Source organism: Anabas testudineus, chromosome 11 (genome assembly GCF_900324465.2).
Source record: "Anabas testudineus chromosome 11, fAnaTes1.2, whole genome shotgun sequence".
NCBI lineage: Eukaryota > Metazoa > Chordata > Actinopteri > Anabantiformes > Anabantidae > Anabas > Anabas testudineus.
Genome location: NC_046620.1, coordinates 13999376 through 14023239, shown reverse-complemented (window position 1 = coordinate 14023239; position 23864 = coordinate 13999376). Strand labels below are relative to the sequence as shown.

The 23864-nt window shown below is 41.7% G+C and overlaps 3 protein-coding genes across 3 annotated transcripts; 1 reads left to right on the top strand and 2 right to left on the bottom strand.

The window, feature by feature from the left end:
- Window positions 1-54: 54 nt before the first annotated feature.
- Window positions 55-4880, bottom strand: wipf3 (WAS/WASL interacting protein family member 3). Its single transcript, XM_026348097.1, has 8 exons — window positions 4848-4880; window positions 4689-4784; window positions 4057-4192; window positions 2888-3040; window positions 2080-2790; window positions 1685-1822; window positions 1264-1365; window positions 55-1172 (listed from the first exon to the last, which is right to left on the bottom strand). Exons 1-8 carry the CDS (start codon window positions 4878-4880, stop codon window positions 1132-1134), a joined length of 1410 nt encoding a protein of 469 aa, XP_026203882.1. The 3' UTR covers window positions 55-1131.
- Window positions 4881-8239: 3359 nt separating this feature from the next.
- On the bottom strand, window positions 8240-10460 carry LOC113153871 (proline-rich protein 15). The gene is made up of 2 exons (XM_026347746.1): window positions 10164-10460; window positions 8240-9671 (listed from the first exon to the last, which is right to left on the bottom strand). Exon 2 carries the CDS (start codon window positions 9649-9651, stop codon window positions 9259-9261), a length of 393 nt encoding a protein of 130 aa, XP_026203531.1. The 5' UTR covers window positions 9652-9671; window positions 10164-10460; the 3' UTR covers window positions 8240-9258.
- Window positions 10461-17070: 6610 nt separating this feature from the next.
- oxnad1 (oxidoreductase NAD-binding domain containing 1) lies at window positions 17071-23810 on the top strand. The gene is made up of 8 exons (XM_026347721.1): window positions 17071-17199; window positions 17668-17780; window positions 18142-18208; window positions 18338-18441; window positions 20959-21100; window positions 22428-22673; window positions 22873-22981; window positions 23208-23810. The coding sequence occupies exons 2-8, from the start codon at window positions 17674-17676 to the stop codon at window positions 23363-23365; spliced, it is 933 nt and encodes a 310-aa protein (XP_026203506.1). The 5' UTR covers window positions 17071-17199; window positions 17668-17673; the 3' UTR covers window positions 23366-23810.
- Window positions 23811-23864: the final 54 nt, after the last annotated feature.

Here is a 23864-nt window from a genome sequence, read left to right as displayed (position 1 = left end):
TTTTCTGTTTTCAAACGTTATGCGTGATAAAGTAACCAAGTAAACTTTTTGTAAATAAAATACTTTATTTGGTACTCCCACCTTGTTCATACTTCACAAATTGAACCAGCAGGTGGCACTGTCTTCCCAGATGTTAGTATTGGTTAATCCATAGGAAGAAAAAAAACAGTACACTCACTCACTTGCTCATTAATAAAAGACACTGTTGTATAACTTTAAATAGTTGTATTCTAATAATCCTCACAGTGTCACTAATGTTTACATCACATTCTCTTAGGTTATTTTAGTACTTATAAAAAAATCACATGAACACAGGAGAGCACCACTATTTTGTGTTTTAAAACAATTTGTGAACACCCTGGGTTTGGATGCATTAGAGTGCAACCAAAAGGTTTCCAAGAATTCACCTGCAGTCTGATTTTTTAACGTTGAGTTTTACACTGGCTTATTTGTTTCAAAACAGCCAAAGACAATATGAACTTTCCAAAACAAAAGAAAACACATTCTTGAGAGGATTGTCTCGCTGCAGCATCTAAGCATCATTTAAAAAACAGAAGGAACATTTGATCATGTTGTAACATATTGATACGGTCCTGGATCCTCAAGGAGCGTCCTCTGGTGCTGAACCACAGGTTTCACATTTCTTTAAAAGAGCCTATCCACATTTAAACTGTGTGCTTAAGACCCAGAAGAAGAAGTTTCTGTAAGTGCTCCATGTACAGCGCGGCTGTTGAATACATCATAAAACAGTTTAAATTAGAGATTAAAAGGTTAAATTAAATTATTCTACAGCGTGTGTAGATGTTGAAATGCTTACAAACCGTGTAGATAGTAATGTTAAATATAGTTATTGGAGCACATGTGCGTGTGTGTGTGTCTGTATGTAGCTTATGAGTTTGAGTAGGGAGGACCCTCCTCCTCCTCACACACATTCAAAACATTCCACACTGGAAAAGGTCAGAGGTCATATAGTCAGTGTAAGGCGGCACTCTCACACACACATACAGCACAGTACACACACAAGACACGAATAACACACACAAAGCCTGCATCCAAATAAAGCCATGACAGTTTTGTCGTTGTCAAGGGAAGGAGGAGCCTTTTAGCTGTCTCTGTGTGTGAGAGTTTAACTCATCTGAGGTGTGTCCGGATCCCAGGTGGTTTGGGGTTCACTGGGAAAGAAGAGGAAAAGAAAAAGAAACCTCAATAGATGATACTAGGCCATGGGAAAAAAGAGGAATAAGGAGTGTACTGTGCTGCTACCTCTGTTTTCTTTACTGGGGTATATCCGAGGGAAAGGCTTGAAATCATCAGGAGGGGGTAAATCTTCTACAGGGTGGAACTGGAACTTGGATTCAAAATCATCTGCTGGAGTAGAGTGAAGATACGGTTAGAGACTCGCCATTTGTCTTCATTTCCAACTACAAGGTTATTCAAGTTCAGCTGCCACCCATTGAGTCAAAATGGTTAATTCAAAAATGCGCATACGCAGCTTTGTTCCCAACCAATCACAACCTTTCTCAATGTTTCTCCGTTTCCTCCTTTAACAGATATGTTAGTAGGATAGTTTTGAAGTTTCACTCCTGACCTGGGAAATGTGACGTATTGTACTGCTACTCACATCCCAAACCACTCTGGATAAGAGCATAAACTCTCTGGCTGTTTTTAAAATACTGAGTCTCACCCAGGCTGTGCAGGTGTCCGTTCCTGAGACTGGATGGGGGCAAGGGAGGTGGTGGTGGAGGAAGGGGAATACGGCTGGACAACTCTGTTGTGGCAGAGCGTGTCGGAGGTGCTGGAGGAGGAGCCAACCGCCCCGCACCTGTTAATGGGGTGACAAGAGAAGTGAGAATTACCACAACACAAAAAGTCGATCCAAATCCTATATCCTCAAAATTTAACACAGATTTTTATTTAGAATCCTGCTTTTTGTTAACTTTCCTCATCCTATTATAGGTCAAATATCCTATTTATGGTAAGAGTAATTTCTCCAGCTTTGTTCCTGGTTTAAGTTTATCTAGAAATGCTGTGTCTGCCATATAGTAGAAAAGCTACTGGCAAAAAAATGTCTCCATTTACCTGCACTCCTGGGCACAGCAGGTGGCCTTCGGGTGGGAGCATTGCAGGGGTATGATGGTGGCAGAGAGCGCATTGCTGGAGAGGGCACGGGTGCTGTCTTGGGTGGTGGCGGAGGGAGAGTGGACGGGCAGGTGGGGGTAAAAGAGGCCGGGAGAGGGGGAGGAGGTGGGGGAGGAGGTCCCAGAGGGCTGTCACGCTGGTTGGGGAACCTAGGAGGGTCAGAGTGGACAGGAGAGGGGGGTGGAGGGTAGAAACATCCTGAGGAGCGGTCCCCTGGGACAGCTGAGGGAGCCTGGAAAGGTGGAGGAGGAGGAGGTGGGGTAGAAGGATGGGTGATGGTGGTGTGGTGGGAGTGCTGGATGGGGAGCCAGGTGGGCTTGGTGACCTGGGACGGAGGTGGCGGAGGAGGGCAGGAGGGCACCGGTGGAGGCTTGTTGGCCGGTCGGTCCTGGAAGGCTAGAGGTGGCGGCGGCGGTGGAGGAGCAGATGGAGGCGCAGGAGGAGGTGGTGGGGGAGAAGAAGCAGGAAAAGGAGGTGGGTGTTTGCTGCCGTGAGAAGGGGAGGGAGGAGCGGAGGATGAAGAAGCAAACGGACGGTGGATGGAGATTCGGGGCTCCGTTGTCCTGTGAGGCTCGGGAACGCTGTTCGATTCAGCCGGTGTGGGTGGGTTCCATGTCGGCTTCAGGGAGACTGACGAGCTTGATCGTGACACTTGGACGTGAGAACACAAATGGAAGGAGTTGTCAAAATAACCAGAGGATAGTAAAAATACAAAAGTCTAGATAGAAATATAATTTTCTTAACCAACCTGTTGTCTTTCCAACTAAATCCCTTTGTCCTATAGGCCTGAGAGTGGGGAACCCGGCAGCAAAGAGCCCACCCAAAGAGGGGGCCATGCCTCCTGATGAACCCTGAGAAGCACCAATACTGCTGGATACATCTCCAGTGTTAGCCTTGGGCTCTGGGGAACACACATTGCACATTGGTGAGCATTTAAACATGTCTAGATTCATGAATGCTGCTTTTTTTCACCTTCACTAATTCAATAATCATGATGCATTTATTCACTTACGCTGCCCTTCCAAAAAACAAAAAGTCACCACCTTAATTTAACTAAGCAAATAGCTAAGAGCCTCACACTGGATAAATACTGCATATATGATAATGTTTCAGCAAATATTAGTGTGTGACTTTTTTTTTGGCCGAGCAGTGTATTCATTAATTCATATATTCTTTTGTGTGCTTAGTTTAATATTCTTTCCAGTGATGCTCTTATATAAAAAAAACCCTGAAAGCATTGTTCGAGGCAGGAACACAACTGTTTTAACTGGCCTGGATCCATAAATGCAACTCACGTTGCTACTGTTAAATAGTGATTAGTGGTCAACAGGTCATTAAGCCACTATCCAACTTCTATTATACAGTGACTACTATATACGGCAGCTATGTTGTGCGTTCCTCAGTGAGCAACTTGCAAACTATTTACCAAAGTTTTTCAAACTAAATTTTCCTCAAACCTCACAGTTTGAACTCAATTTTAGTTGTACTCATTGTTTTTAAATCCTATGTTGAAGTGGAGATACAGTGTACTGTAGTAGACAGTAGTTTCCTACTCTGTCTGCATCTTTATCTGCTATATGGCATTTCTTCCTCAAGTGTGCACTAGAGTAGAGTGTGTGTGTGATCAGTTGGAGCCCTGTGGGACACAATATGCTCCCAGTGAGTTACACTTTCATCCTCACTCCTGTTGTCACGTCCTTCACATTCTTTCATATTTACTCTATCCTCTTTTTTTGCAGTGGATGCTTTTTTTTTTTTTTACATTATTGCTTCCCGACATGAAAAAACACCACACACACCATTTCACTCCTTCCGTTGAAGAGCCTGCGACACTACGTAGCAGCATGTGAGGACCATTTAGCTTGTGAACAGTGAGTGTCTGTATGTGTGCTGGCTGGACAGTGAGGCTGCTCTTACTATCGACATTAGGGGCACTGCGGTCGTTGACCTGTGTGACTTTCCTGAGCCTGGTTCCTTTCTGGATGTCGGCCAACAGGGCATTCCTTCCACCTCCTCCTCCAGCAGACTGGTGCTTAGAAGGCTCTAATGGACACTGTCACACACGCAGCAGACAAAAAAAAGAGTTTTTAGATATTGTTGACCAGCGTTTCCATCCTATAAGATAGCATATTGTTAGTTTACGGTCATTGTAAAAGTGTGCATTTAAATGACCTATTAACATTTTATTCACAAATATTACCTATTGGTATTGTTTAAGATAGTTTTGGATGCTTTCTGGCTCTCACCTTTCTATGACTTGAGATCACTGGTGTATCCAGTGTTTGCTGGTAGCGGCAACTAAATAACCATGAGGACACTGAGAGCTGTGGAAACATAACACTTCTCCGCTACTGAGAGTCTGCTGTCTGCTCCACTTCGTATCTGTGTGTGTGTGTGTGTGTGTGTGTGTGTGTGTGTGTGTGTGTGTGTGTGTGTGTTTTTGTGCACAACCTCAATTAATAATGCAAATATCCTCCAGGTGCAAATAACCTCCAGGGACTGTTTACAATTGCATGAGAGATAGTCAGAGAAGGATATTACAGTATTACCTGTGGCAGGGCAGCACTGGGCGGTGGTGGGGGCGGAGGGGGCGCTGGGGGAGGCGGAGGGGGGGGGAGGCAGGACTGGCATGCCTCGGCCGTCGGCTACCTGCAGGAGACAATGTACACCCTGTACTTGGAAACAAACTGAGGGGTCATCCTATTCACCCGCTGCAGCTGCACTCTAGCTTCTAGCTCCATGTCAGAAGCTACTACTGTGCTAAGGGGCACATTCGATGACCTGCTCTCCTCCCTGAATAGGAAGTGCTATCACCAGCATACAGAGCAAAACAGGAAACAGCTACAGCTCCATCCTCTCAGAAATCTGAGCCATCTCCCCACCCCTGTCCTCCTTCCTCCAGTGCCCTGTGGAGGGGCAAACAATGGTAATTGTTGTATGAAAAGTAATGGACCCCTACCCTTTTTAGTTGCTCCGTGACCGCAGGAAACTCCACAGGAAAATACTATAACAAAGTGCTCTATTTTTCACAATAAACTGAACATGTAATTGTTTTACAAGATGTCTCTAAGAGCAACTGGGTCAGTAATAAAAGTGATAAGCAACAGTGTCCACAACTGAAACTTTCCAGGAGCAGCTCACATCCAGGAATTGTGTCCGCACGTTTCAGCGCTGTTGGCAACTCAGCTCATAAATGATCCACAGTGTCAGTCTAAGGCACCAACCCACGCCTTGACTCAGTAAATTGTTGACAGGCTGTCTCCCATGGCTGTGAATGACTGAAAACATCCTGGGGTTTGTGCAAATTCAGTTTTCTGTGGAATCTGCGCACACTCCCCCTCAGCAATTTAATAAAACACACAACAGAATCTGTTTTTGTTGAATCTCGGTGTATCGCTCCCTCTTGTCTTCGTGCGTAAAGTCCATGTGTTAGATTCTCTTCTATCCAAATGGCACACTGTCTGCCATTGCTATTTCTATCTTCATATCTGTGTCAAGCAGCCTCTGTGACGCTGCCAGCACCAGGTCTTTAGGGGGGGCGAAAAGCTGGACACTGGTTAGCTAAGCCTGTGTAGAGCAGGTGGAATACTGGGTGGAAATGCACCACTCTCACACCAGTTGTTGTTTTTCTTGAACCTGTAAATCGTCTTCTTTCTCCTGAAGCAAAGAAGATCTAAAGTGACCCGGGTCGGCAGCTGAATCTACCCACTGGTGCAGACTTAACAAGGGATTCTCACACTTTCTAATAGTGTTTTCGTGGGTGAGTCACTGCCTTGGGGATATTATAAAGCCCTGAATATCTTGTCTAAATCAATATTGCATGAGAGGGTGTAACTTTAATGTGCTGTCTGGAGTCCAGAAGACCCTGAGTCTTCTTTTACTCCCTACACAACACACTTTACATTGTCTTTAAAACTTTATGACTTTCTCATAAACAGGACCACATGTTACAGACGTCCACTACAGAAGTGACACAGTTCTTATGCAAAACACAATGGGTATGAATTTATTACTCTCTCTAATTTTAATATATACATACAGATGTGAAGAAAATTACTGGCGCCCTTCCCTTATAGAAAGATGAACCCACAAAGGTTTGTGGCCTTCTTTGAGTCCTGATCTAAATCATATTGAACATCTGTGAAAAGAGCTGAAACGTGCAGTGGGGAGAAGACACCCTTCAAACCAGAGGCAGCTGGCGCAGTTTGTTCTTGAGGAGTGAAAATACCTGTCGACAGGTGCAGAAGACTCATTGAGAGTTAAAAAAAAATTGCTTGCTTGCAGTGATTGGCTCAAAAGGTTGTGCAAAAAAATATTAAGTTAAAAGTGCCATCCTTTTTGTCCAGGCCAGTTTCATTAGTTTCTTTTTTAAAAACCTTCTGTTGAACCACAAGTTAAGTTAATTTTTTGTAAACTTTTGTTTATTATTACTTATTTCAGTAACCTTTGTGGGTTTATCTTTCTTTAGGGACAAGGTGCTAATAGTTTCGTCCACGTCTGTATATATACTCTATATATATTCACTAGTCTGTGAATATTTTAAAGGAGGTCTAATACTATAGGTGTGTAGACCTCTCTATTGTCTAATTGAACCCTAAAATGATGTATTCATGCATAACTTGCAGAGCATATATACACAGTTTGTGGCAATGGGAAACAAATCTAATTAGAACCCCAGTTGATTTTAACATTATTATTATTATTATTATTATTATTATTATCATCATCATCATTACACACTGAAATAAGGGCCAGGTAAACCTGATGAGCCCGTGGATAAGACAACGTAAAGAAACAACTAAGTCAGTGTATCACATATTTTAAAAGAGTGCTTACACTGTTTTTTGCATTTAGCAGCAAAATTAGATTGTAACGGTTTGTCTTACCTTAAGAAAATATCCGTGTAATCCACCTGTTGGCAAGCAAAGCTTCAGTGCATGTCGGATGGGACGCGACTAACTGGCCTCAGAGCGCGCACTTCACAGCGGTTCAGTTATTTTTAGTCAAATGAGGGCACCGCTTGTCCAGCTTTGAGCTGTCAAGACCCAAACCTAGAGGAGCTCCTGTATACAGACAGTAGAAAAGTTTCTGTGTCCACACAGCAGACGCTGAAAACACGCAACGGCGGTCCTGCACAATGGTCTCTTTATGACTCAGTCTGTTTATGGCTTACTCCCCTGTGAGCGCACCGCAGGAGGCGCACAGAGCGCAAGGCCACACCTCACCGCCCCATACTCATCGCGGCACCAATGGAGAGAGAGAGAGAGAGAGAGAGAGAGAGAGAGAGAGAGGCACAATCCTTGACTCGGTGTCATCGCCTCAACTCATGCTGAAGTTACAAAAACAAACTTTCTCTCCCCATGACTCACACCTGTGGAATAAAGCAAACATTACGCACGCGTGGGAACTGGCTCGGACAGAGAGACGCGGTGAAGTTTCTGCAATAACCTCTAAGTGGATGCATTTTTTTCCCCCATTTGGTGCAGCTTATTCTATTTTTGTGTTGTGTCGCGGCAGCAGGACTTCACCCCCTTGTGTTCAAACCATGACATTACACGTCACCCTTCAATTTCTGTGTATTGGTTTTCTCCCGCATGGCTTTCATCTACTGCGCCATAATCAAAGAGCTGCCGTGCAGCTACATTGGATTGAGATTGAAAATGATCATGTGCATGTCGGTCTTAATCCTCTTACATAAACATGAGCGCTTGTGGCACGCACACACACACATAAACACACGCCTCAAATCTTAAAACAGCAGCAGAGGAATGCAGTGGCACAGGCATGCTTCAACTTTAAGTGACAGAACAGTGCCGGCTAATTAAGGAGTGGGTTTGACATACACTACAGATACTATAAGGCAGTAATTACTTGTAATTGCCTATTGAGACTGTGTGATAATCATACAATAACCCCCCCACACTCTGCTCACCTCTTCCAGTAATGATCAAGCACCAGCAGAACTACCAAGAGAAGGGATTCCTACTTGTACATTTAGTATTTGAAAATATATTTTCTGGTTCAAGACATATTTCTCATGGGAGGCAACATAGTTATCTTTAGCACTACTCATGTAACAAACACACACACACACTTGTAATTGTTTGTAGCAGTTAGATTTATTTCACATAATTTGCCTTCATTTGGGAAGTGACAGGTAGTGATCCTGCACAGCAAACTACATCAGTGGTTGTATCTTCCTTTGTTTTTTTAGCTACATCACCGTATCTCCTTCTGTTGGATACATTCATTAGCTCAGTAACATTAACTTCCTTTGTTACCACTTGGCTTCAGTGTCACTAATTTTGGTTAATGCTGGATTTCATCCTTCATTTCAAGTTAGTTTTTTTTTCTTTTTTCATTTAGCTGGCAAGTGTGCATCCGCATCAACGCTGCCCACAAGCATTTCTTAATATCTTCCACTAACAGATTCGTTTTTTACCACACATAATAACAAAATCGTTTACATAAACATCCTTCTGACCCTTTAGAATTAACATTTTCTTTGCAAAAGGAGCATTATATTTATACTTCATTATTAAACATATATTATTCTTGTTACAGAAATAGTGTCAACTTCTTATAAACATTATCATTCCCAAAGCACACCACACTTAATCTTGAGTAATGACAGAATAAGGCACCGAGTGATAAGGAGTTCTTGCAGGTTGTGGGTAATTTTTGTGAGTTGATCAGTGACGATAACAGCGTCCACAACTGGAACAGGGACACAATGGGACATTAGCTATAATCTTACATGCTCACTACATTGCTACTACATATTAACCCTTAGTTGGGTGATAATTATGGGATAAGGTTCCTAAATGGTTCAACAACCATTAAAAAGACCAAATTGACTCTTTTCTCAAGTTACTCTATAATGATTCTGTGTCCGTCCGTCACAAGTCTATCAATAAATATCCAAAATGTCCACTTTTTATACTATATAACTGTATTCCTGGAGTTCTGAGCTAAAAGTAAAATGTTGTTATCGTCATCAACCCACAGCAGACCTCTTAACAAGCCTCAGGAGTTTGAAGCACCTTCATGTACTCAAACTTCGCCTTCTCTTCAAGCATCTTTATAAAGCAGTCTTTGATTACCTCATCCTCTTCCTCATCACCGTATGTCCTCTTTTCCTGATGCCACATTCTCTGTCTCTTTCTCCTGTATAGGAAGGCCCGAGCGCACCTTCCTCTTCTCTTTAAATCGCCCTGAGCGTGACACCTTCATGTTCCTGCGACACGTCTGCTCATTGAAGACTGACTCCAGGCGCGAGTCGTCGTAAGTGTCGTCGCTGATGAGGCTGGAGCTCTTGTTGGAGCCTTGATGAGACAGAGACTGGTCACCCGTGGTCTTGGAGCCTGCGGCAGCAGGATCTTTTTGCTTCTCGGGACGTGGTGCAAAAGGGTCGAAGTCTGGACCAAATGTGGGAGGTGTGCCTGCATCCTTGGAACCACCAGTCTTCCACTTTGGCAGAAATGCCTTCCACCATGGAGCCCTTTCTGTCATCTTAGACTTGAGGGAGGAAACTGATGCAGAAAACAGAAAAGATGAGCATTCAGCTGTAGTTCAGATGCACTTCTGTACACCAATAACAGTCAACCTGTTGCCATTTCATCTCTAAGGTGTTTGTTTGCCTGGAGGAATGAATCCCCCCTGTTTACATGATCTGTACTGATGTGAACCCTGATTTTTTTCTTGTGTCACCCCCACATCATAAAACAGTCTGCAACATGCTGTAACATGGTTATATGACTGATATAAACAATGTGTATAAAATATGGCTGTGAAACATGCAGGTCATCGCTGTAAAATCATTCGCCTGGCTCCACATCTTCACAAATCTTTAGTCAGTTCTGGTGAGACAGCTTCTCACAAACTAATCCTGTGAATAACCAGTGGAACCATCTTTACCTTGTCTGTAAAACTGGTTTAATGAGTCCTGAGAACAGAGGAGAAGAGCAAACCCAAGCCGTGATTCACAAGGGAACAATGCCCAAATACGCTCTGTGAACCCTTACCTGAGCTTTCAGCAGGTGGTGTCGACGCTTCAAACGACCCCCAGTCGAAGTGTAAACTTTTGATTGTGTTGATTTACAGATGTACAGGGCAGATCAGCGCTTCTTCAGCGGTGGATCACTCAGAGCAACTGTGACAACCCCTCAAAGGGACGCAGCAGTCTCCATTTTACGCACGACCTGCTGTCCTGTTCATAAAGCAGCTTTTCTTCTTTTCTTACTCTACTCAAATATCTCTCCACTTCTCTAGAGTCAACGACAAATGAATTGACATATTTATAAGGAGAGGCTTTCGTCTACTCAACCAGCAGGTTTCCGCCTCCGAAACTCTCGTCGCCAAGCACCTGTCCTCGCAGCTGATTGGACGGACGCTCGGATTCTGTCATGTGATCGCTTCTCAGGTGTATCCACTCCAGTAGCAGGGTGGGGCGTGCGGTTGCGTGGCAACATACCCCATGGGAACCCGCACCTCTTCTGTGAATGGATAAAAAAAGCTCTTTGTGTCAGATGAACCCAACCCAAGACAGGGAGCCAAAGGATGGACGCCCAGCAGTTTAGGCTGCAGTGACTCCTCATGCGTAAAAGTGGAGCGGGTTAGTGAGAAGTTTATTGAGCAATGTTAATGGTATTAATAGCCTAAACATGGTTTTAAATAGGATCCAACGCTGCCATTACGGTAGGACGACGTCAGGACTGGTGTAAAATTACATTACTACACTAGACGTGTAATTGTTGTAAGTTAACATCAAGCACAGGGGGAAGCACTTTGGTCCCGAGCCAGTTTCACCTGCTGCTTGTTCTCATGCTGTCCGTTCTAGTGCAACTCTGGTTTCACTTTCTTTAAAGATTCATGTAGTGTATATATGTGTGTGTTTTGGTGTCTGCCTTATGTCTAGCCGACTCCATGGGGTTTCAGAAATAAACAAGGATACATTCAGTTATCCATGACCCTGTTGAGCACACACGCTACATCATCTGCAACCCATTGCAAACTGTAAATGGATGTTCTCTTCTTCTCGTTAAAGTTTTAAAGTTAGGAGCTCTTCCTACTCAATACAAGGGGTCTAAGGCAGAGGGTGCCCTGTGCTGCAAAGACTGTTAAGTCCCTTGAGGCAAATTTGTAATATTAGGCTACGTAAACAGATTTGATTTCATGCAGACTTTGTCACAAGCACCAAACATGTGGACGTAGTGTGTGTAGTTTAAAAAGATGGTGCTCAGTTGTGCCTTTGATGTTTAAAATACCTTAAATGTATTTGTTTACCAAATTGTATGTTTTTGTCATATGTAAGTACTTAATTTATTACCATTACAATAATCCGTTAAGTCTGCGGAAGTAGTAGTAAAGTATTTTCACTCAAGTAACATTAATACTGGATACTGATTGATCCCCCTGGGGAAATTCTTAGTAGACAGGCAGCTGCATTATAGGTTATAGGGTTCAGGGTTCTGTGTCCTGTCCAGGGACACTTTGACATGTGTCCATGAATTGAGGGAACCAGGAGCTCTGGGCTTTGTAGATGACTGCCCTACCAACTGAGCCAGTATCCTTACATACATTTTGAGGTACTATGTTATGTCAGCAGTGAATAGTGATGCTCTTTGAAAGATAGGTTGTTATAGGTTGACAGCTAAGCAGTACATTATGTACCTAATTAGCACAGCCTGGACCAGCTATAAGAGTACTTGTACATGACACGTCAATGCACATGAATGGATTACTTAACGGGTCTACTGGGCAGAGACCCAGGGGCACAGAGGGTCAAAGGGTTCCTGAAGACAAAAAATGACCTGAAGACAAAAGAGACACAAAAAGAGCATTAAGGTATGCAGACGTACTACAGAGAGACTTTCTTCTTTGTAGGAGGGGTAGGGTGCATTTACAAGTCTGTACCCAGAGGCTCAATCTCTTATAATCCATCCATTCCAATACATCAGTAATACTAAATACAATGTAATGAAACTTCCATACATATATTTTCTGATACATTTTGTTAATAAAATTGTAATAGTACTGTATAAACTCAGTACATTATGGTCATTATACAGCACATTATGATCTATATGTACTGGAACTCTTTCCTAGAACGATTCACAGTTCAAGTGTCATACTAATAAACCCAAAAAACTTCAAGCATGTGTTAAGCTGGAGGTTTATTTTTTAAGCACAGCAATCAGTTAATTCCTTTCTTGGGTATTAGCTAAGACGTTAATTACCATAAATAAATTGTAGTTTTTTTTCAAAGGAGGTAGCCAGTTGAGTAATTTCAGCGTGAGTTTAAAGTTACAATTAAGTTTTATCATATACAACGGAATGAAATACAACACAAAATGATACGATCCAAAAAAATACATTGATATTGATCCACAGCTTCATTACAAAAATTAAATAAAAATGACACACACAACGTGTCAAAACTGCAAGATCTCATGGATACAAACATCCTTCAAACAGAAAGATTCTCAAACTACAATGCATTAGAGCAAACAAGGAACTTTAAAATCACATTTTCATGTGGGGTTGGGACATATTCATCCTATGTAAGGTCACAAATGGGACATGTTTCATTCACAGTATCTACTGTGCAAAAGCCAAGTTTCGCAGTTCTGTTGTGTCCTTGTATTTAAAGGAAACTCATCTTTTCTCATACATGTGATGCTATGCTGATCAGATGGTTTCTGTATGGATCAGTGCCAACAGGGAAGACCCAGTCATAGAGAGAAACAGAGAGAGAGAGAGCTGGGAATGCCTTTTGTTTCTCTCCTCCATAGTTACAGTGAAAGTTTTTGTGACAACAGGAATGTTCCTCATGCAATTTCTGTATCTTTTCTTCATCTCTGCTCCAGCAGAAAATGGCCCGCATACCTGGGGGACTCCTTCTCCTCCCACTGCAGGTGAAACTCCGCGGAACTATTTTCTTGCTCCACTACACAGAACACTTTTTGCTAGCTGAACACACAATGAACAATGAAATGCACACACAATACGATATCACTGTACATATATATCAAGACACAAATATGCATTGTAGATAGACTAATGTGAATCATCCTACGGATTCAGTTTCAGTTTGAAATGATTCCTAGTATAAAACCCAAATGTTAAATAATTTTAAAAAGCGAATCGTCACATTTGAGCAGCTGAAACCAGGTTATATTTTCCATTTTTGTCGGTTTTTAACCTCAGAACTGAACTGAACCATCAATACAGTCGACATAAACAACTAAATGTATCTACTTCAGTGTTCCCATAACCCACATGGATACAGCCTCGTCTGGTCTAAACAACATTATAATCACAAGATGGTATCGTATTATATCACCTTTCAGTTTTGCTTTGCTTCACCAGCTCTCTGTTCCATATCTCCCAATCTGTGTTTTTTTTTTCTCTCCATAGCACCACAGGTAGTCTCACTGAGAATTGATCATTCATTTCAACCGCACCAGATAAAGAAAGCAACCACTGCGAGATTTTTTTTTTTTGATAAAGACCTATAAACATTAAACTTCCTACCCTGAGAGCTTATCTTTCACTGCATCAAAGGATTTCCTCAGGGTGAAAGCTGGGCATTTGCCCACTGAGACGAAGGAGAATGTGGAGAATGTGCGTCTAAAACTAAGTGACGTTGCCAATTTGGATTTTTAAACACACATTGGGATTGCACAAGGTATTACCTCCACCTGTATCTGTTTCAGTGTTAGTAATAGTTGACTTTCTGCCATTGGATACTACAACAATCAACACTTTTGTTCTCCATGACAACCAGACACAGCTATAAGGGAGCAGCAGCATGATCAGTCATGGTAGTTTTAATGTAGTGGTGAACGGGGATCTGCAGCTCTCCTGTTGAACATTAAATATTTTTACCTAACACTGAAATCAACAATGAAAGTTAATGAAAACAGTCTACATGCAATGTAAGAATAACAGCATGTGAGTGACATTAATCATTTGCACGCTGTAAAATAATCATTTTCAAATGTCAAAAAGGTCTGATAATAAAATGCTGTTTATCTAAAGCTACTTTACACAAATTCAGTTGAGACACATTTGCATTTACATCCACACTGGTCACACCAAATTATTCATTCACCCATGTATAAATATTTATCTTGACTCACAGATGCACACAGTTCAAAATATGTGCTACTGCCTATGTGTTTGTGTGTGTGTGTGTGTGTGGATGACGGTGATTGGCTTGCATCATGCATGTGCCGCATACGTACGAGTCCAGAAAGTTATTGTGTAAAGATAGATCTCGAGAATCTCTTTTTGTCATTGTGCGGTACTGAACAACAGGTTCAGCCGAGGTGTGATAACCATGGGAAAGAGAGCAGGAAGGCAGCCAGTTGGACTGGTAGAGTCAGCTCGTACAAATTGCAAGGAAATGAGCAGCTATAGTATCTAATGATAGAAACAGTGCAAATACTGTAAGCCCGGCTTGCTGAACATCTCAGACAACACAAACTTTATGAACTCTTTGAATAGTACAACTCATGACTGAGGGTTATACAGGTCAGAAATAGTAAAATAATGGCACTAACGGGACACCAATGTTGTAAATTAAATGAGTAGCGATGTATTGCATTGTCTGGCAGGTTTGCTTCCACGCTTTTTATTAAATTATGAGTACTTAAAACTCACCCGAGCTTCGCCTGTTATTAGCTCTGCAGACACTACGGATGAAACACTCAGGAATGCAGAAAGGAATCCAACAGTTCCTGGTCGCTGTCTTTGTATTTATTGAGTGTTTCTTTTGGGCACTGTAACCAGACAGACAAGTAGACAAACACATGCAGCCACGCACATACAATCATTTGCATACCATACTACACCATATGCCCAAAATCTTAAATGCGATGGATTCCAAACATAACTTGAATCCAAATGTCCTTAAACCTAAACTAACCTGTTGTAATGATGGCACTATCATTTCACTATTTTGCGGTGAGAACAGTTCCTTGCAAAGACAAAGCTACAGCTAAGCAATCACAAAGCTCTGCATCGTGATGTATGCTGAGTCAGATTAAACATCTTCCACATGTGACTGACAACCAGACATGCTATACTTTCTATTTTGGTTCAAGACATAGTTGAAGCTATAAATTGAAATGTATATTATAGAAAGCAATGCTAGTGTATTTCACTTTGATTAAAAACACCTGACTACAAGCTCTGACAACTCTGACAAATTGACCAACAGGTGAAGGGAAATTTATTTTTGTATTTTTCTATTCCGGGGTGTAATATTTCATTATCACTGGCTCAGTTATAATGAGTGGAATCAATGTCTTACTGTATATTTGTTGCCAGTTCTTGGTTCTGTATTATAGCCTTTGGGTTTGTGCGTCTATGCGTACTTTTATCTGGACAGCTCACACTGCCAGTGAACAGTTTTTCTTCATTCTTCTTGTTTTCAGACTCTGCGTCTGCAGATGGTTCGGTTACTTCTTGAGCAGGGAACAACTCTTTCTCCGTAGTTTGTGCTCACTCCTCTCGCACATGTCACTCCATCTTAATAAACTCCTGCTTTTGTAATCCTCTCCTCTCTCTTTTGAGAGGATATTGAGGTTGTATGGAGTCTCATCTCTAGACTTGGTACTTGGGGACATTTGAGATTTTGGAGAACAGCGGCTTTGCTTTTCCTACATTCTTTAACCTCCTTTGACAAGTGGATGTGCTCCACTATCTCATATTCATCAGCAAGAAAGTACTTTTTGTCCACGGTCACCACATTCTAGATGGTCAGGCAAGACTTGGGGGTATTTTGCTGGTACTCCAGGTCCTCCTTGTCTGTGATTATGTCAAAAGCCTCCCAGAAGACTTAAAAGTATTTAAATGATTAGTGCATTTCCTCCTTAACCAAATCAAAGAGAAACTGAGAGAATAGTTGGCTGTCCTTGTCACTGAGTGTCTGAGAGGATCTTATGCAGATTTGGCCTTGTATGTTGTCAGCATCACCAAGGCTGACTTTTCTCTCTAGATGCTTCCCTTCATGGATTGGTGTAGCCTACTGTAACTTTTCATGTGGCTGCTCTGGGCCAGCAAAACAACTTTCTGTGTGTTGCTAACAGGAGGAGGAGGAGGTTTCCATCCACAGAGACATCTGGACTGAAACTCAGCACTCACGTGCAGGCACAGTGGCAGCAGTTGTTGCTGGTCCAGTTATGCTCCAGTGGAGCTCTTTAGTGGACTGAGCCTCAGGTGGATGAGTATATCTTCCACCAAATTACTGCTCACTGTAACTGTATCAGGAGGAGAGAGTTGGAAACTGCCATCTTTGGAGAGGAGATGTGAACCAGCACTTGTAAAGAAATGTTGGTGCAGTCTGAGCCTCAGCTCTATCCAGATGATGTTGAAGTAGAATATGACCAATCATAATACTTGACAGCTAATTTGTGTTTCTTTTGACATATAACACAATACAATTAAGCAATTATCATCTTCCATGATAATCTTTGTAACGCAAAACATCTTTGTGTAGAGAGGATTTAGTGCAAGATGTTAGATTAAACGTTTTTAAAAGTTTTAGTCTGGTGTACATAATAAACAGCCAAGTATATGGTTGCACAGTTTTATATGAGAGTTTTCATTGTTATTAGTAAATCAATAAAGAGCAGTAGTTAAGCATGTCTGACCAAAATATTTTTAGTGCATATTACTACATCACAAGCCTCTAATAAATCTTTGTTTTGATTAAAATGTGACAATCAGTTTGATTAAATTAAATGCAACAGATATGTAACATATTGTTTCATTAAAGTGGTCTCAGGAATACACCAATAATTTCAAGAATATTGCAAAGTCGTCCAGGTTTTAGTGCTGGAAGCTAATCTTCAAGTAGGGGGCGCTACTGCAACTTATCTAAAGTCAAAAGTTGACAGTAGAAGAAGAGAGCAGCTACAGAAATGTCAACGAAGAAGAGACATCTGTAACGTCATGTAGCGCTAATCATGACATGATGATCAAGGTTATCCCGAAGCTACAGGAGAAAAATGTGAATGTCGTTTGACTAAAACAGACTACAATCTTATCTCGGTAAGACGCTCAGCCGCTAGTTGTTTGCTATAATGTAATTTGTCTGTAAAATAACAAACACCGGCTTTGACTTGCTAGCAGGTTTAGCTAATGAGCTAACCATCGGCAGCACGACGGAGGAGGTCAGGTTGAACTCCGTTTAAAATAATCGTAATGATGCACTCAGTCGCAGTGTGTATCTTCAGAGATGGGTCAGAATTTTATTTCTGCCGTCTTAAGCCATCAAAAGAGTCCGTTTTCTAATGTAGGTATGTGTATCACAGACCTGACATGAAATGTTAAACTATGCAGATTATTCTAGCGGAGCTTGTGTTGATTTCCCACCCAGAGCACAGAGTTCCTGAATTCATAGCTGTAGTACATGCGATTATCAAGCGACCAGTAACCTAAAATAATGTATGTACATAAAAAATAAAAATCACATATTAGATGTTACAATGTGCGTAACGTGAATTATGCTTGATCTAGGTCAACATGAGCGTCCTGTGTTTCTTGTCCTCCGCTGCCCGAAGCTTCAGTCTGTCGTCTCCTGCCGCCGGTCTGCTCTGCTGTCGACTGCTGGGCCCCAGCTCCATCACAAGGTGAGTGTCATCTGGAAAAACACCGTCTGTGTCTTTACTGTGGTCTTCTGTCCCGGCTAACCACCCCCGAGCCCAGCAAAGTAGTGGCTCACAACAAGAGAACTTTATAAACTTTATAAATCAACTATTTGATTTGACTGAAACCGAAAAGTTGCACTGATTGTGTTTTAAATGTTACTCCATTTGTATCAGGCAGCAGCAGATGTGTCAGTGACCAGTAGCTGGCCCTTTAAAATGGTTTCAGCTTGTGACAATGGTGGCAAAGTCCACCTGCCTTTTTAGATTTTCTTTTCTCATACACAAGCTGCAATGTCTGTAAGAGGATATTTAACATTCAAGTGACACAGACTCTCGTTTCTAGAAGAAATACGTCCTCCAAGAGACAAATGGACCACCTAGAGAGAACTGCGAGCAACTACAGACAAAATGTAAGGTGATATCTTGTCGTGAATATGTTCATTTTGGCTGTGTGTGTTAACAATGGCAAAGTTTGACTGTATCAAATGTTAAAAAAAAACAGGCCTTAGGCAAATAACAGATTTTTAAACTCCAAACAGGCTCTGTATCCAGCTCAAGTATGTGGAATCATAAATGAGTCCGAGACAGTAAAACGTTTGAGAGTAGCCGTCCATCCAGACTTCAGCTTCAAAGCGGGACAGTGGTGAGTAGACGCTGGGCCAGTTTTCACCAACTTATTTTTTTACATTTTATCAAGAGCAATGTGAAACTGTGTTGTGACACTTGAGTAAATGCTCTAATGAGATCAAGAGACGAGAAAGATACTTTGATTCCAGGTGTTTTATTAAACTACTCTGCTATTAATAAAAGCAGACCTTGTGTTTCCATCAGATGTCTTGCATGTTCCAAAGCATTAAAAGACACCCTTTTGATAAGCTTATGCCGTTACATTTATTTCTGTCCAGAGTTGTAATAATTTCTTTCCACTATCTTGTATTGATGATGAAATCTCAGTGGGGTTTGGGACTCTGTGGTGACCAATGCAGGTGTGAAAATTGTGCCTCATGGTCCCTGAACCATTTTTTTTATAATTTGAGCTTGAGTATGAATCTTGGCGTTGTCATCTTGGAGTATGCCCGTGCCATCATAAAAGACAAATGGAGAAACCTGGTCATTAAGAACATTCAGGTAATTACCTGACCTTATTGTGTTGCTAGCAGAAACATATTAATCACTGCAGTAATTATCCAGTGGAAGGCTTTAACCTATTTACTTGCTAAGAAATCGGGGGCAACGTACACCGCTCTAGTTCTGTAAAAAAATGCACACCAAACTTAAGCTAACAATCATATATAACATCTCATTTATTAATTTAAGTCTGCATCTTTCAAAGTTACAGCTTATTTAAGACAAATTTCACTCTTTTTGTTTCCCCTCAACTATTGCAGAGGGGTATCTGCTATCGGCTTTTTACTCACATTAGGGAGTTAATTAAAAACTAAACAGGGTAAATCTGGACTCATCCGACCACATGACCAATTTTTCTATGGTCATTTTTTCCAATTAGCCTCACTGACAGGTGGTTTTCTTAAGGCTACACAACTCAGTATTTAATATAGCAGTGAGTTCTACTGTTGTTTTTTTACGATTTGATTTCACTTAACGTTTAGATTTTTTTTGACCACATGTCTTCCTCAAAGATGATGGTTCCCCATCATCTTTCTTGTTTTTAATAATGCATTTGACAGTTTTAGTACTTTCATCAGTATCCTTAGATGTTTTCTTTTTTGATTTATGCCAATAACTTAATATATAATAAACAGATTAACATCTTTTCCACGACCACAGGATGTGTCTTCAGACATGGTTGTTTAAGAAATGAGCTTCAGCTGCAGCTACTCACTGCATCAGTTAGGGTTAAATAACTTGTTGCCAGTTGAAAAATAATCATCTATATAGTAATTATCCATGGGAGGCTCTTAACTTTTTGCTTAGTCAAATTCAGGTGGTGACTTTATTTTTTTTGGATGGGCAGTGGATGAACCAGTATTCACAGAGGAAGGAAGGTGGAATAGGGGCAAGTTAATAAAAACAAATGCATAACCAATATCCCACCTTATCTTGGTAAACACCAAGTACAAAGCAGAGACAAACGTTGCTGTCACGCTGTAGCCTAGGTGAGCTGGTTATGGTAATGTAATCATTGTGTCCTTTTAGCGACAGCATCTTACATTCACATCTTCAAGGACCTTATTATTTAGCTTTGATGATAAACAACAAAGAGCAAATATTTATTTCTATTTACTTCCTCATTTGGTTTTTGTGACTGTCTGTAGTGCCCATAGTAACCACAGGGGGGCAGTGTTGTGTTTGGCTCGACCTACCATCAGCCTGGTATTAAATATTTCTTTCTTTATTTATTTTCGTTATACCATTATTAACATAAGCAGTAAGCATGTATTTCTGTCTTCATGTCTAAAGCTGACATGAAGACAGCTCAAGAATATTGTTGAAAAGATGCAGACAGTGTGTTTTAAAGGGTGGTGTTAAATTAAGGAAGAATTTAGTCAAAAAGGACCAAAATAAAGACTACATGCACTGGGTTATAGTCTAGTATCACTGACCTAAAATGTGCCTGGGAAATATTTTAGCTTTCTAGCTAACTTCCAGTAATTTTTCTTATAATCATAACAGCAAGTTGAGCACATCTTCGATAAAGGCACAGCTTGTTTTCTGTGTCTGTCAGCTAGTGCTGCCAGTGTTAATTAGTGAACCGTGCACATGCAGAAAATGTACATGAGCCCATACTGTAGGTAGGCGGTGGTAAGATATAAAACTGGCAGCAAGTTGCCCTGTGGCGACTGATAATGAATGTAAATCGATGGAAATCCGTGAGTTTCTGAGAAAAAGGACGGTTTAGTTGTTGGTGTCCAGGTGGGAGAGGAGGAGGAGGAGGAGGAAGAGGAGAAGAAGAAGAAGAAGAAGGAGGAGGTGGGTGGAACATATGTGTATCTTCACAGCAGATCCATATTTATGATGCTTGTGAGGGTCACAGAGTCAGTTTCTCTCTCGAGTGCAACAGCAGGTCATTGTGTTGGTTGTTGTTGGTAGAACACTGGCCCAAGTGTTGAGCAGTACTGCTTTTGGGAGGGGGGGGGGGTTACTCTGCTCTGCTTGTTGATGATTGTATGGTTTATTTTGTGTATGTGTGTGTGTGCAGGGTGGATCTCTTCATTCCTGGTGTGGAGACAGTGGGAGGGTTCTCCATGTGCTCCAGCCCAGGTTTGCTGCAGCGCGAAGGTGTCATTGAGCTGGCTGTCAAGTACACCAAACACCCCCCAGCACACTGGGTCCACACCATGGTAAGTGGGTGGTCATCGTCTATATGACATAGTTCCTTCATAAAGTATTCAGGCCTCTTCACTTTCTGCACACTTTGTGTTGAAGGTTTAGTTGTAAATAGTTAAACCGGCCATTTTCCAGTCTGTACTCAGTAACATGTAATAAGAAGGGAAGGAGTCTAAAGAGTTTATGAAGTGAATTTTAATGTAGTTTTCGTCATAGGAACACAATTGAAATACAGTGCCACATTTGAAGGAAAAATGAGTAAGGGTTGTTTCTAGGGAGTAGGAATATTCTAGAAAAACAGATTTAACCATCTACAAGGCAAAGATTGAAACTGTGTGTGTGTGTGTGTGTAAACACAGTGAGCTGAGAGGGCAGGAAAAAGGATCAGGTTGTTGAGCAGTGTCAAGGCTTTAATGGAGTTCAGCAATGAGCACTGCCACATAATCACACCTCTAGCTATTAAAAAAAATTAAATGTTGTCAGATGGAAAAGAGCAGCTCAGAATTTTCCCTCTTTTAGGTCTCATTCAGCAGACGACCTTAACTGTACTAAAAAGCTAAATTAAAAATCCCAGCTGAATATTTACAGTATTAGCTCCCCCCCCCAACGACTTGTGATGTGATGCAACTGCATCATTGCTGTGAGGCGTCGTTCATGAAGTTGACAGTTTGTGTACTAGGTCTGATGCCGGCGTTTATTCACGTGACTGTATAGCTGCACCATCTGAAACATGCAGGTCTACGCAGGGTAAATAAACAGAAAAATGATGGCACAATGCATGTATGAATAGTGTTTCTTACCAGCTCACCTCTCCTTTCCTGCACTCTTCAAGTTTGTCTTCAAGTTTGTTTGCAGCTTCTGCGTTTGATGATTGGCCCTAATGAAAAGCTTTGAGCTGCTGCAGCGTGTGTAAATAAGTAACAGTGAGAGCTGTGATGTGTCAGAGTATTCTGAGACTCTCAGAATTGTTTGATGATCCTTTTGTTTGATATTGCGCTCTGACTTGTCTCTGTAAAGCAGGAACGGTGTAGGAACCGTGACAGCAGATTAAGAGTAGTGCACATTATTATGCGTACATGTGCTTACATGTGTACAAAGGCAGATGAAGGTATATTTACTGCTCCTTTTGACTTCAAAAGACCTTCACCGTGTAACTTAGAAAATTGCTTTCACCGATACCTTAGCATATGCTTGGGGTGTGTAAGTGTGATATTTTTCAATGTTTGCAGAGTCTTGTATCAGATGTACTTGAAGTAATCCAGCACTTGTCATTTACTCTTCATATGTGAATGGAAGTACCGTCTACATATTGAATTCTTACTTGTCTATGCTTTGTGTCAGTGTACAGTAGGCTCCCATGTGGCCATGCGTGTCGGTGGCGACTTCTTCTTTGACCCATCTCCCTCTGACCCCTCTGTGGATTTGCTGCTGGTTGCTGGTGGCGTTGGGATCAACCCCCTGTACTCTATTCTGCTTCACGCGATAGATCTACTGCATCTCAACCATTCCTCAGGGAGTCAGGCCTACAACATTGGGTCTGCTCACCTATGCTACAGTGCCAAGAACACACAGGGGCTACTCTTTAAGGTATGTTCCTGTACTGTATTTTGGTGGGGTTAAAGATGGTCATCAGGAATTTTATGAAACTGATTTGAGGAAATTTGATTGTAGAGCAGACAGAGCTGATGTATTTACATGTATGTCTACAATATACAGGAAGGGGTGTTGCAGTATATAAAGAATAATTTATTTAAAAAAATCTTTTACCTACCTTCTGTGATCCCAGAGCTCCATCATTGAGGCGTGTCGGGAGTTTCCTGACAAGTTCTCCTGTGACTTCCACGTCACGCAACAGAACACAGATGTCGACCCACACCTCCAGCCATTTGTCAACCGTAAGTACCGCCCATGCACGCATAACCCTATACGCATACACTTTTCTTTATTTAGCTGGAATGATTGAGTGACTGTCACATTCTACCACAGTCTGTCTTTGTTGATTTATCTGTGTCATCATGTAGAACAGGCCCCATCAGAAATCTCCACATGGAAGACTTAGAAGGATTAGGGGGCAGCACTGATAAATTGATGGATTGATTGACATCACTTGTGTCTCCCCAGGCGGGAGAATAACAGAGGAGGAGTTGCGGGCCCATGTGGACCCAGAGAGGACTTTGTGTTACCTGTGCGGGCCACCGCCCATGATCGAGGCAGTTTCAAAAACTCTCATGGACCTCAACCTCCCGAAAGATAGGATTCTCTTCGAGAAGTGGTGGTAGAAGCTCTTGCAGTCTCAAGAAACCTACAGGGTTCTCCTCGTGACACTCAGGAGGAGGGATGGGTGTGGCGAGAATATGAAAACAACTAACATATTCCACTGGTGTGGCACAAATGCTTGAGGAAATGTGTCCTCTGATCCCTGCCTCTGCAACCTGGGCCTGAATCACGAGAGACAGCTGGGACCACTTACTCTACAGCTAGCAGCTGACTCACAAAGGCAACGGACATGAGTTTGATTTCTTATCATCTCAACAGGAACACTGAGCCGACTGTAAAATGATTAACCTAAACACATTGTTCAGCTTGCTGCCTTGCTGAACGCCTAACATCATGTCACGCACCTTCAAATTAATTTTCATTTCCAGCCTGTCTTTGTTTGGTTAAGGCTCTGCTTAAATATTTTAACAAGTGATCTTAAGTTTTATTAAAAAATGTTCACCCCAATGTCAGTGCACGAATATGTCCTAAAGCAGTAGCACTATTTTAACATTTTGGGTA